We start from the raw sequence: 14,465 nt of genomic DNA, 5'->3' as shown, positions 1-14,465 counted from the left end.
TGTCCCTTTCCATGATGACTTTACAGGGTCTGTTTTAAAGGCTCAGCGTGTTTTCTTGGCGAGCAGCCCATGGAGAAGCAAGACAGTAGAACAGAGGTGGTGCCCCCTCAGTTAACATCACCGTCTTCTGGCACCCAGTGCTCAGAGGCATTCTCACCGTGATGCCCCGAGGCTTCCTGCTACTTCTTCACTCCATCTCAGGACATGTCTGTGCCTCAGGACAGAGCAGATTCATTGTACCTGGAGCTCCACGACTTCCCGTAGATCCATCACCCTGAGAAGGGTTCCCATGGTATCACACAGGATAGCCTGGGGTGACTCCATGTTGCTATTGTGGCTTTTCTCAGAACCTTCTAGGGTGGCCTGGAGTTCGCAAGGGTCTTTGCTGGGGCAGAGGGGCCTCACCCGCTGAGTCCCATTGAGACCCAGAGACCAGTGCTTGTCTGAAGGTGCAGATGGGAGCCGGGAAAGAACAAAAAGCTGCTGTGCTGGGCTGGCATGTTCACCCTGGGACTCTAGGAACATGTCCTACATAAGGCAGATGTCATGGGCGTTGGCAGGGGACCTCCTGGCTGGCACCTTGACCTAGGAGCCGACCATGACCAGGTAGGAATTAACCACCATCCAGTGCAACATTCAGGCATGCTGGCTGTAATTCTTTAATAAGAGGTTATTTTGCCCCAACATGAGAGCAAATGTGAAGATCTTGTTTGCATTTCTAATAATTAAACATTAACCTAAAACTATTTAACTAGAATTGAAAGAAGATTTTGATTCAAAGCCTAAAAATCATATGCTAAATCTTGTTCAAGTCTGAGTTCAAGTGATAAACAAGCTTACATTTTAAGTGACTGCTATGTAAATAACATTTGAAAGCAAAATGCGCCACGCCAATTTTAAAACCAAAGCCTGTTAATGGAATTTGTGTTTAGGAAGCCCCACTATATTGGTCTTGGACCTAACGTCTCACGAACACCGGCAGTGATCTGTACTGGCTGGGAATGAGATAAACGTCATTTTTTCTTGTCATTAAGCTGATGGCTGCATTGACAACCTTCACGGACACTGGTAGCCAAGAGGGAAATTTAGAAGTTTGCAGAAACAGAGAAATCAAAGTAAGTATGAACTGCAATTTTTTTAAATAAATTTATTTATTTTATTTATTTATTTTTGGCTGCGTTGGGTCTTCATTGCTGCATGCGGGCTTTCTCTAGTTGCGGCGAGTGGGGGCTACTCTTTGTTGCGGTGCGTGGGCTTCTCATTGCGGTGGCTTCTCTTGTTGTGGAGCACGGGCTCTAGGTGCATGGGTTTCATTAGTTGTGGCACGTGGGCTCAGCAGTTGTGGCTCGTGGGTTCTAGAGCGCAGGCTCAGTAGTTGTGGCGCATGGGCTTAGTTGCTCCACGGCATGTGGGATCTTCCCGGACCAGGGCTCGGACCCGTGTCCCCTGCATTGGCAGGCAGATTCTTAACCCCTGTGCCACCAGGGAAGTCCCTAAACTGCAATTTTTAAAAAAGTTAAACCATCTACATTATTTTTGCCAAAGATGTAGACATGCTTCATTTAACTTATTTCATTTACTTCATTCTTGTTTTCGAGCACATAGTCACACAGTCTTTTTCAGGGAGCATTTGTTCATTTTGCATAATATACATTTAAGGTATCCATTCAGAATTCCGTTCATTAGGAGTTGACATTAATTATGCTACAGTTGGGGGCAAGTCTCACTGCAATTTCTATGAAGAAATGACTTGTAGTGTAAGTTTGTAATACACATCCTCCCCAAATTAATATCTGAACCAAGGAGGAAAACTGTTTTTTCTATAAAAGTACAAATAAATCTCATCTAGTTATTAAATATTATAGCACCATTATGTTGCACAATTTTTAGCTCTAAGTTCACGCTCTTTATGATGCTTACAAGTCATTCTTTAAAAGTTTGAATTGAATATTTTTTTTAATTGAAGTATTGTTGATTTACAATGTTGTGTTCATTTCCAGTGTACAGCAAAGTGATTCAGTTATCATTCATCTAAATTAATCTGCTCTACAATTATTTCAGATGGAATGATCTTAATTCAGATGTGGTGAAGAGGTCAGAAAACTGATTTTCAGGGGAGGTGATATTAAAAAGAATATTCAGGGAGGCGGGTAGGGTGGAAGGTGGGGTACAGATGTTTGCAAAGGCTCCACAGCGTGGGAGAGAAGGAGGGAGAGGGAACTGGGGGCACAGAAGTTAGGTACAGCTGGCGGCTGAGGGCAGGCAGAGCCAGGAATTAAATGGAGAGCTAGGCTGCGGCTGCACCTGAAAGGTCTCACGGGCTGCGCGAAGATGTCTGGGTTTCTTCCTGCGGGCGGTGGGAGCCACTGAGAGGTGCAGTAGTAATTTAATCAGATGTGCTTTTTAGGAAGTTCACCCCGGCTGCCCTTTGGAGAACAGACAGGAGTGGAGGAAGCCAGAAGGCGCGGAGACCAGTTAGGATGGGGGTTGATAATCCAGAAGCCGGAAGCAGCTTTTCATGGCCATGGCCGTGGAGAGAGATGGATGGAGACAGAAGACTGGGGTTTTCTGGTGGGTTCGACGCAGATGTGTGAAGGAGAGGAAAGAGCCAGTGGTGGTTCCTGGGTCCTGGCTAGGGTGACGGGTGGAGGGCTGTGATCAGAGAATGCAGGGAGAGGAGCCGGATCCAGGAACAGTGGGCTCGTGTGAGGTGCTGCAGGCATCTGAGTAGGTCATCTAGCGGATGGCTAGATATATGGAGAGGCCGGGCCTGGAGAAAGAGATGCGGGAGACCACTACACGTGGCTGGTAACTGAACCCAGGGAAGGGCTCCAGACACCCAGCAAGAGGCCGTGTGCCAGATGAGAAAGATCTAAACACAGAGCCCTGAGCGACACCAGCATTTAGGGAATGAACAGGAAGACGAGCCCATAAAGGATGGAGGAGGGACAACCAGAGAGCCTGAGGCAACTCAGGGGACGATGGTGTCACGGGGAGTCGGGAGACTTTCTGCGAGTGACGCCGTTTATCACATTTTCAAACTATCAACGTACAGGGTCACGGCAGGGCCTCTTATCGGAGGGACACGGCATGCTGTCTCCTAAGCCTGGGCCTGACCTCACCCCTTCTCATTCCAACCCTCTGCACCACCCTCAATCCAACGAGCCTGTCTTCAGCATGCTCGACCTGCCACGTACACAAACTCCGCACTAAAATGGAATAAAAGCGTTCCAGCTACCTCTAAAACCCTGACAACTTTCATTGTCACTACTGGGCTTCCTACAAAACCCTATGTGTGTAGTTTGGTTTACCTACACCCCACCACGCAAGAGTCTTCCCTTTGGGGCTGTGCAGACATTGCCAGCATCGTTGGCTGGCACAGCTGCTTAGGAGAAAGACCGTGGCAAGGGGGCCCTGGATTAGGCATCGAGCGGCTGGAAAGAGGGAAGACGAACAAAGAAAGGGGATCGTGAAAATGCAGGTGGAGGTGAACAACGATGACGATGATAAAATGAAATACTAGGATCCAAATGTCCAGCTGCCTGTGGACAGGACGGCACAGAGCATTTGTCAGCCAAACGGCATGAAAACTGTTCTAGGATTCACAGCAGTTAACTCCCACTGGTATGTGACTCTCCAGCTGACAAAGCTCTGAGATGACCGCTGTCCCCTTTGAGGTCATCAGCAATGTGGCCAGGCAGGTGTATGGCGTTTACTTCATGGATGAGGAAAGCAAGGGACGGGAATGGGACCAATGGGGAGATGCCCGCAGTGTCCATGAAAAGATGTGAAGGTTCTCGGATGCAAGGGTTGAGGAAAGTTCCAGGCTCTGATACATAAAGCAGAAGGAAGGCATCACGGAGGTCCATTTTAGACCATTTTTAGAGGTTATTTACTTTTCTGGAGACTCTGTGTCAGGAACCTGCCCACCAGGTTCAGAGAGCTGGATACAAAACAACACCAGTGCATCTCTGAGCCCCGACTGTGAGGCCCGGTGAATTCTCCCTGTCCGTCTGAGGAGTGGGCCACAGGACTGCCCGAAGTCAGCTGCTGCACCGATGGGCAGAGAGGCTCACGTAACTTGCCCAAGGCCATGCTGCTAGTAAGTGGCAGGGCTGTGCCTTTAACCTCTGGCTGTTTGATTCTAAGTCCTGTGCTCTGTGTACTTCACCAGCTGGTACAATGAGCCCCCCAGGAACTAATACACTCCCAGGCTTCATTAGTTGAAGTTCAGTGCCCAGCACCAGGGAATATAGTCTCATTATTCTCTTTCTTCGCCTGCAAATAAACTTGGAAGAATATATTCATTTTGGGGTGCTACATTACAAAAGGGATGCTCACGAACTTGCACGCACGTGGAAAAAAGTGACAGCAGTGGCGAAGGTCGTGGAAACGTTGATATATTACAACTGAGCATGAGTTGTGTGAGTGAAAAATATTGCTGCCATATCGGTAAGCAAAGGATGCTGCAGCCATCAAGCCATCGCATTACAGCCGCCCTGACGGTGAGCCCCGAGGGAACTCAGGATGGAGGCAAGATGCCCCCCATCTAGCAGTCAGCTGTGGCAGCTACCCCCTGACGGTGCCCCCTGAGGACACTCAGGATGGGAAAGCACAGGATACTGGCCCCAGAGAGCTGAGGTGCATATCAAAGCAAAGATTTCAGTGAGCCCAGACTCTTACATCTTCCCATACACAGAAAAGCACTAAGCTCCTTAACTTGAGATGTCTGGTTTTCTTTAATTAACAGTCATCTTTTGATATTCCTACTACCTGGTCTTTGTTGCAGAAACTCCTGTGTATCCTGGCTCCCCCTCTTACCTCTTTGGAGCAGTCCTTCAGAATGATCTGAGATGCTGGGTCCCAGGCTTAAGTCCTCAGTTTTGTATACCAAATAAAACATAACTTTTTACTTTTAGGTTGTGCATTTTCTTTTCAGTCAACAGTTGTAATAATAATAAATGTTGCTATCCCTATAACTGAGAAGGGATGGCCTTGTACAGAGTTAGTTAACTTCAAAAACAGGAAGGCTATCATAGAGAAGAGAAATTAGACTTTTTAGTATGCGGTTGGAGGGCAGATGTTGCAGATAGGGAGATTTTTGCTTAACGTAAGAAGTTCTGAAAAATCATGGTCACCCTGAAATGGAATAAAATGCCCCATTAGGTAGTGATTACAATGAATATTTAAGAAATTTGAACAAAAGCAAATGACTACTGGAGCTGATACTGCCTTTCTTCTTTTAGTAAAATAACTCCTTTCCTCCTGCTACCAAGTTTTAGCAGGTGTCACGGCGGCCCACTTTTCCTGTCCTCCCTCACAGCTGGGTACCTGGCCATGGCCACATGACTGAGTTCTTGCTCCTGGGAGGAGAGCAGGAGTTTGCTGTTTGCTTCAAAGAGCGTGACTTTGGCTTCCCTGGTGGCGCAGTGGTTGAGAATCTGCCTGCCAATGCAGGGGACACGGGTTCGAGCCCTGGTCTGGGAAGATCCCACATGCTGCGGAGCAACTGGGCCCGTGAGCCACAACTACTGAGCCTGCGCGTCTGGAGCCTGTGCTCCGCAACGGGAGAGGCCGCGACAGTGAGAGGCCCGTGCACCGGGATGAAGAGTGGCCCCCGCTTGCCGCAACTGGAGAAAGCCCTCGCGCAGAAATGAAGACCCAACACAGCCAAAAATAAATAAATAAATAAATTAATTAATTAATTAAAAAAAAAAGAAGAGCGTGACTTGCCCTCACTCGTCCTCTCTCTCTTCCTATGGGCTGGAATGAGAGGGGACGAGCTAAGCTAGGGAGCTTTGTCCACACAGGCAAGGATGACACCCTAGTACAAGGCAGAGTAACAAGACGGGTCCCAGGGTTACCTGCTGACCCTGGACCACCTGCCTAACCAGCTACAGTTCCATGAGAGGGAAAGAGAGACCTGCTTAGCTGGAGCTTCTGTATTTTTGAGTCTCTCTGTTAGAGTGGCTTAGCCTGGGTCCTAACCAAACACGATTTTTTGGAGATGTACATAGGATTAAGGTATTATATAAGGGTTTGTAAGAGATGATTTCTATAATAATTGTACATACACACCCCCAGCAAATTTATCTCCTTGCAAAACGAGTTGTCCCAACAGACCATACCATAGTCAAACATAATCACTCTACTATGTCAGTGACCTCGTTTTTTTAAAGTACCAATGTTCAAAAAAGTCAAGAACTTTTGATCTCCTGCTTTTCTTTTATCCCTTTATCAAGTCTGTTCCAAGGCTCATCTTCTTTTCCTTTAGAAAACATCCTCTGCAAAAATACAGATGATAAAGACATTTTAAAGTTCTCTCTGTGGTTATCTAATCTTAAGGATTGGTTTAAAAAAAATACAAAAACGTGATGCATTATTTAGCCTGCTGGTGATAACATTCTTCTTCAGTTATTTATTTTCCCTTAGGGGAGAAAATCAGAAGTCCAGGCCTCACTGAAGTTGAAGATTTGGATAATGCAAATGTTTTGGCTCACAATGTATCAGGAATCCAACATAATTTGGTCAGCACTCCCGGCCAAAAGAATATTCTGATGTATTAAATGGATTTCTAAGTAAAATAAAGTAGCTGAGCTAATGAATTGTGATTCTGGCCTCTGTGCTTGGGTCCTAGGAGGAAATAAGCCAGTGCCAGATGGACCTTTAATTCTTTCTGATAGATATGCCATTTTTATTTCAATTTCCATCTCTCTACTCATGTTTTTCCTCTTAGACATAACGCCCTTTCCTCTTACCTCCTAACTTATGCACACTCTACAGATTCAAGATTTTGCTCTATAATTTTCCTTCTCTTAATTTATCCAGTAAACCTGTGGTACATAACTCTGAATCTAACGTAGTTGCCGATCGTTGTTCCACATTTCATTTTTATCCACAGTAGCTGCTCTACGTGTCATGTTTTCTTTGGAATTCTTCCTTTTCTAAGCCTATACTAGGTGTTTAATAAATAGATTTGAAGCATGGATAACTAAAAGACATGGATCAGGCATTTTTTAAATGATATATTAATTGTCAATGAAGAACAAAATGGAAATCTATTGTCCTGCTGATTAAAAACAATTCATAAGGATGAATGAATTTGGGTTTTCTCACCAAAGGACCTTTCAAAAAAGAAAAGCTTCTGTGCATTTTGAGCTTTGTTATTAGCAGCACTTATACTGAGCACAAAGTCCTCACTCCATATCACGACTGCATAATATGGAAGTTATTAAGAACATCTCTTGGGACTTCCCTGGTGGCACAGTGGTTAAGAATCCGCCTGCCAATGCAGGGGACACAGGTTCGAGCCCAGGTCGGGGAAGATCCCACATGCCACAGAGCAACTAAGCCTGTGTGCCGTGACTACTGAGCCTGCGCTCTAGAGCCCGCGAGCCACAACTACTGAAGCCCGGGTGCTGCAACTACTGAGCCCACGTGCCACAACTACTGAAGCCTGCACACCTAGAGCCCGTGCTCTGCAATGAGAAGCTCGCACACCGCAATGAAGAGTAGCCCCTGCTCACCGCAACTAGAGAAAGCCCACGCACAGCAACCCAATGCAACCAAAAAAAAAAACAAACAGCTCTTTCTCAATATTTTAAAATCCTGGGTCAATGAAAAACATCACCATCAGCTTCTCCAGCCCGTCTTTCTTGAGTCTCCTCACATGAATCACATTTTAAACCCTCTTTAGCTCTTGAGTTTTAGCTCCATTAAATTTCTGTCAACACATTCTTTTTTTTTTTTTCACGGCAAGAGAGAGACAATTACACTTTCTGAACCCTACTACCAACACAGGAAAAAACTAAGATGGAAAACTCATACTACTATTCAACAAATAACTTGTAGAGTCTCTAAAAGCCGTTTCCCTTCAATGCACAGAAGTATGACAAGGTGCATTTCAGCAAAGAGATGTTTGGGATCCAAGGGAAAGTGGAGTTTATTTGAGGCAGTAATATTTCATTGAACTTCTGGAGCCACCGATTCAGAACGACCAGCTCTTTTCTAATTTATAGCGTGTTCTTCATGTCTGGCTGCCTGTTTAGCTGAAGGATCCTGTCCTGGGAGAGAATTCATTTGTCTCCTGGAAGAGTCCCGGAAGGAACCACGTAGGGATGCTGGGATGTGCATTTCAAACAGAATGGAACCCAAAACACTTTAGATGAACAGCAAGATACGTAGGAAAGGACATAATTAATCCAGAACACTCCCCTAACCCTTAATTTTGCAATGTTTCAGCCTAAACATACTTTCTCTTAAGGAGCAGAAAAATCTTGAAAGGGAATTTTGAAATATATGGGCTAAACTTTAAAGTACAAAGTAATGAATGCTTATGGGAAACAGAAAGACCTCGGGGAAATCTAGAAGTAGACTAACTTAGTAGGACCAGTATTAAATATTTACTTTTTCCCACTGGCTTAGAAAATGACAAATTTTCCCTCTGGCCAGATGGGTCTTGCCCCCTCTGATGTGAGCCTCTTGCTGTGACCCCACCTCCCGATCCCAAGACTGGGAGGCGGGGGACCAAGGTGGCAATGACTTCCGGCTCCCCCTCCTCCTCCATGCAGGCTGCCAGGGGCTGCAAGGAGGTGCTTTGGGCAGCTGTTGATGGAAACCCTGTTCACGTTTTCTGAAATCCTATGGAGATCAATGCCTCGGCTATTCTCCCTGCCAATCTGTCAGGGGTGTTCTCTGCCCCATTTGTTAACTCAAATCTATCCTGGGATCTCCGATCATTTAAACGACTCACATTTGCTGGTCTGGTAACAACAAAACGACAACTTCTGGGAGATGTTGTTAAAGGACTCTCTCCCCTCCCAAGCAAAAAAGAAAAGTATGCATCTTTTGTTCAGCAGCATTTGGGAAGGAGGTGTAGAATTAAAATTTCTAGATGTGACCTTTTTCTCTCAAGGTTTATTTTTAAACCATTTTGGGGATGAAGTCTCCTCTGAAATGTATGATATAAACTCCTGCCGGCCTGGGGAGAGTCTACTGAACGAATGCCCAGCCTCTTGCTATGATCTACGGCTGTCATTAGGATTATCAGCCCTTCAACCTGATCAGTAACTAGGTCAGGGTCTCAGGCTAGGAACACGGGGCAGGCTGTCGGGTCTCTACTCAACGTTCCTGGGCTGCAATTCTTCTCAACCTCCTGAACTGCTTTTTACATTTTTTTCTGTCTCCTCTCTACTATTACTACATTATTCATTGATGCTTGTTGCTGCTTTTTTTTTTTTTTTTTTGGCAAATTCCCTCTCTTCATTACTTTTTAGTCTATTATACAATATAGAAGCTCAGAAAAACAAGCTTATTTTCTCTATGGCTATTGGTCTGTCCAATCCAGAAAGTTCATGAATCTTAGTGTATATTCAGGGGACACTTAGTGACCCTTTTCTTTTGCTTCTTCATTGATCTCTTGTTTCAGCTGTGTTTCAATTGCTCAGACTCTCAGACGAGGTCCCTTCATATCTATGACACATCTCGTTAGGACCAAATATTGTGTCTTTGGGCTCAGGGCCTGTGTGCAGCTAACGAGGCAAGAAGGTAAAGCAAGCCTTACCTTTTTGTAGAGACTCCTCAGATCTCGGTACTGCCACATGCTGTTCAGAACCTGAGATGCGGCCTTGATTACCTTCGGAGAGTGTCTGATAAAGAAAAGACAGGACACGCAAGATGGTGAGCGGGACAGCTGGGCGTCAAATTGACTTGTCAGGAAACAGCAAGAATAAAAAGAATAAAAGCTTCATGGCTTTTCTGGCTCTTTTCTTTTTTCCAGACTGGACAGTACAAGGGATGGCTGTCACCAGTCTCCAGCCTCCTTCTCACCCACACACCCATGAGGGGGACAGACAGGAAGGCAACGCAATTTGGCAAAGAATTTTCAAAATGCAAACCCAAGAGCTGTGCGTCGCAAATGCAAACCCAAGAGTCAGAATGCAGATTTAGCGCTGGACTGCAAAATGGAACAGAAAGAAGAGAAGGAGAGCGACTAGGAAAGGCCAGATTAAAGGGTTTTAATGGCCGTGTTGTTTAACACCTGTGTAGTAAGTAAGGGGGAAAAAAGATACTCATTTTCTCAGCTGAAGCGTGAGAGCACGTATAGCATTGGCTCTACACACCTGAGGGATTACAGGCAATTGTTTTCCGTTTGCTGATGACGCCGAGCACAAGTGACCGGCGTGAAGCTGACGTGTGCACACACTGGCACACACACTCGCTCACGTTTATATGGAGGGATGAGCGTGGATAAGCACCTATAAACAAAGCCCTTCATACAATTAAAGTTCTGTCCTCTGGATCAGAGTGAGAAAGCAAGGTCATGAAAACCTTTGGACGAGTGGTTCTTACCATTTTTTTCGAGTCATGGCTTTGAAATCCCTATGAAACTATAGCTAAATATTTCGCCTTTTGGTTCAGTGCCAACCTGCATCTCAGAACAGACACTAGGTCAATACATCCGTGTTGATTAAATTCGATCCAATTCTTGGAAGTCACTTTGACTAGTGGTGAGGGCAACTATTAACTACCTGCGGATTCTTTGTTCCAACGGGCTGGGTCCACAACAGCTGCACAACTTGAGTGGCTGCTGTGACACTGTGCCTGATCGCAAGGGCTGGCACACTTTTGCTGTAAAGGGTCAGATAATAAATACTCTGTGATTTGTGGGCCATATGGTCTCGGTCGCAGCTGCTCAACGCCGCCATTGCAGGACGAGAGGAGTCATAAATAATAGACAAAAGAATGGAAGTGGCTGTGTTCTAATCAAGTGTTATTTACAAGAACGGGTGGTGGGTGGGATTTGGCTTGTGCGTTGCAGTTGGCCGACCCCTGGCCTATGTGGTGACTCCTGGAGTTGGGCGGGACATGACCACTCATGAGGACTCCAAGGTGAAGCCCACCCCTGAAGCTGACGCATGGTGCAGTGGCCCACAGGTCCCTCAAAGACAACATCTGAATTGAGATCGAAACTGCTTCTGACATAAAATAGTTTCTAAAATGCAAAGTGAGCAGATGGGTAGATGGGATCAGGCTGAGCTTGGATTTGAAAGCCAGAGCGAATGGATGTGTGAGGACCTGCAAATGAAATGACGGGATGCTAATACACGATCAGTTAAATGTCTGCTCTTTTCCTGGGTCTCCACGTTTGCAATGGAGACCAACTACATTTAAGTGTTCTTCATCCGTTTACTTACTGGAAACAGTAACAGTCACTCTTACCATTATTATTGCTGACGTGGAATTCAACTTTGGCTGTGTTTGAAAATCCCTTAGTTATATCGTGTACTTTTAAAAGAAAAAAATACAGGGTTCTTATAAATTTCAAGATTTTTTCTCTATGAGAGATAAGCTGTATTTAAGTAATATACATGTTTTCTTTCACTAAAATGGACAGTTGCTAAATGATCTCACATTTATGCTAGTATCATGCTCTAAATGTATTAAATATTTTTGACTTAGAGAATTTTAGATCTTTTCATGGATACAGACACAGGTACACTTTATTCTTTTTTAAAAAACTGAATTATAATTGACCTACAGCACTCTGTCAGTTCCTAGTGATCCGATATCTGTATACATTACAAAATAACCACCGTGATAACTCTGTCACTACACAAAGTTATTACAATATTATTGACTATATTCCCTGTGCTGTATATTTCATCCCTATGATTCATTTATTTTGCACCTGGAATTTTATATCTTTTAATCTCCCTCACCTATTTCACTCACCCCCCCCAACCCTACCATCCCGCTCTTCTCTGGCAACCACCTGTTTGTTCTCTGTATCTATGAGTCTGTTTCTGTTTAGTTATGTTTATTCTTTTGTTTTATAGATTCCACATACAAGTGAAACCATATGGTATTTGTCTTTCTCTGACTTATTTCACTTAGCATAATACGCTCTAGGTCCATCCATATTGTTGCAAATGACAAGATTTTATTCTTTTTTATGGCCAAGTAATAGTCTCTGTCTCTGTCTCTGTCTCTCTCTCTATATATATATCTATATATATATCTATCTCACATCTTCATTATCCATTCGCCTATCGATAGATACTTAGGTTGCTTCCATATACTGACTATTGTAATTAATGCTGTAATGAACATTGAAGTGCATGTATTTTTTTCTAATTAGTGTTTTTGTTTTCTTTGGAAAAATATACAGAACTTGAATTGCTGGATCATATGGTGGTTCTATTTTTAATTTTTTGAGGACCCTCCATACTGTTCTCCGTAGTGGCTGCACCGATTTACATTCCCACGAACAACGTACGAGGGTTCCCTTTCCTCCACATCCTCGCCAACACTTGTTATTTTTGTCCTTTTGATGACAGCCATTCTGACAGCTGCGATGTGATATCTCATTGTGGTTTTGATTTGCATTTCCCTGATGATTAGTGATGCTGAGCATCTTTTCATGTGCCTGTTGGCCATCTGTATGTCTTCTCCGGAAAAATGTCTACTGAGGTCTTCTGCCTATTTTTTAATTGGGTTTTTTTTATTTTTTTATTTTTTTACTTTTATGGCTGTGTTGGGTCTTCGTTTCTGTGCGAGGGCTTTCTCCAGTTGTGGCAAGCGGGGGCCACTCTTCATCGCGGTGCGCGGGCCTCTCACCATCGCGGCCTCTCTTGTTGCGGAGCACAGGCTCCAGACGTGCAGGCTCATTAATTGTGGCTCACGGGCCCAGTTGCTCCGCGGCATGTGGGATCCTCCCAGACCAGGGCTCGAACCCGTGTTCCCTGCATTGGCAGGCAGATTCTCAACCACTGCACCACCAGGGAAGCCCTGGGTTGTTTTTCTGATATTGAGTTGTATGTTAGATATATATATGTATCTTGGATACATACAACTGGATATTAACCCCTTGTTGGTTATATCATTTGTGAACATTCAGTAGGTTGTCTTTTCATTTTGTTGATTGTTCCCTTTGCTATGCAAAAGCTTTTAAGTTTAATTAGGTCCCTTTTGTTTATTTTTGCTTTTGTTTCCTTTGCCTGAGGAGACAGACCTCTCAAACTATTGCTATGACTTATGTTAAAGAGTGTCCTGCCTATGTTTTCCTCTAGAAGTTTCAGATTTCCAGTCTTCCATTTAGGTCTTTAATCCATTTTGGGTTTATTTTTGTTTATGGTATTAGAGAATGTTCTAGTTTCATTCTTCTGCATGTAGCTGTTCAGTTTTCCCAGCATCACTTATTGAAGAGACTGTCTTTTTTCTCCATTATATATTCTTGCCTCCTTTGTCATATATTAATTGACCATAAGTGCATGGGTTTATTTCTGGGCTTTCTATTCTGTTCCATTGATCTATGTGTCTGTTTTTCTGCCAGTACCATACTGTTCTGATGACTGCAGCTTTGTCTGACTGGTTATTTTTTATAATTTCTAGTTCCTTTTTAAAGTTCTCACGGTGTTCATGTAGTCTCTTCCCGAGCTCAGTTAGCATTCTTATTACTATTGCTTTGAACTCTTTGTCTGGTAAACTATTTATCTCTGTTTCACTAGGGTTGTTTTCCACCGTCTTCTCTTGTGCTTTCATTTGAAACATATTCCTCTGTCTTCTCATTTTGTTTAACATTCTCTGTCTCTATGAAGTTAGGTGCAGGAGCTACCTATCCCAGTCTTGAAGGGGTGTCCTTGTGTGGGAGCATCCCTATGCCATCTGCGTGTGTGCCCAGTGGATTTGGTGGGAGAGCTGGATCTGAAGTGAGCATGGGTCACGTCTTCCCCTGGGGTGTGCTGGCAGCTACCACCTTGTTGGATGATATGGCTGGAGATGGAGGGGTTAGAGTCAGAGCCACGTGTGAACCAAGGCTTCTTCTGTGCTCAGTGGCAGTTACCACCCTACCAGGGGCTGGAGCAGAAGCCCTGAGGGTCTAGTCCGAGCTGGCTCTGTTCTCTCTAAGTGTGCACACTCTCTTTGGTCATGGTGGCCTCCACTCTAGTGGAGAGCAGCGCTGGAGCAAGAGAGGCTGGAGCAGATGCCCAGTGTGGGCTGGCATGGTCTTGGGAAACCAGCTAGAGCCCCAGACAGTTTTCAATCTGCTTCCTCTGAGCTATTCCCAGGAGTAAGCAAGTTTGTGCATGGGCTGTTAACAAGCGAGTCTTGTTTTCTTCTTCTGTAAATCCTACTGGTGTTTAACCAGGTAAGGCAACTTGTCTTCCTGGTGTCTGACCCCAGGGCTGGGGTGCTCAGTGTGTGATTTGAACCCCTTGCTGCCCAGGGAGGATCCCCAAGGCCATGATAGCTCCTTCTTCTTCTGTGTCCCCTGCTAAGGGCACAGGTCCTGACCCAACCACAACTCCTCCCTTCCTCTGTAGATACAGACTCCATGTGTATCTTTCTTTACAGACTTGGTCGAAGAAGAGCCTTTCTGCCAGTCTCCATGTTGTTTTCAGTAGAGTTGCTCCACGTGAAGATGATTTGATGTGTTTTCTGGGGGGAGGTGGGCTTGGTTTCCT

General features: G+C 44.7%; 1 protein-coding gene across 1 annotated transcript in view; it reads right to left on the bottom strand.

The window, feature by feature from the left end:
* Nucleotides 1-14,465, bottom strand: part of CTNND2 (catenin delta 2) — a 943,287-nt gene that overhangs the window by 46,626 nt on the left and 882,196 nt on the right. The window contains exon 19 of the mRNA XM_082458356.1: nt 9,563-9,647. Within this exon, the coding sequence (XP_082314482.1) occupies nt 9,563-9,647 (85 nt within the window). The remainder of the gene's footprint in view (nt 1-9,562; nt 9,648-14,465) is intronic.

Source organism: Balaenoptera physalus (genome assembly GCF_965194825.1).
Source record: "Balaenoptera physalus genome assembly, chromosome: 3".
Lineage (NCBI taxonomy): Eukaryota > Metazoa > Chordata > Mammalia > Artiodactyla > Balaenopteridae > Balaenoptera > Balaenoptera physalus.
The sequence above is the reverse complement of the archived record's forward strand: the minus strand, read 5'-3'. Positions and strand labels throughout refer to the sequence as shown.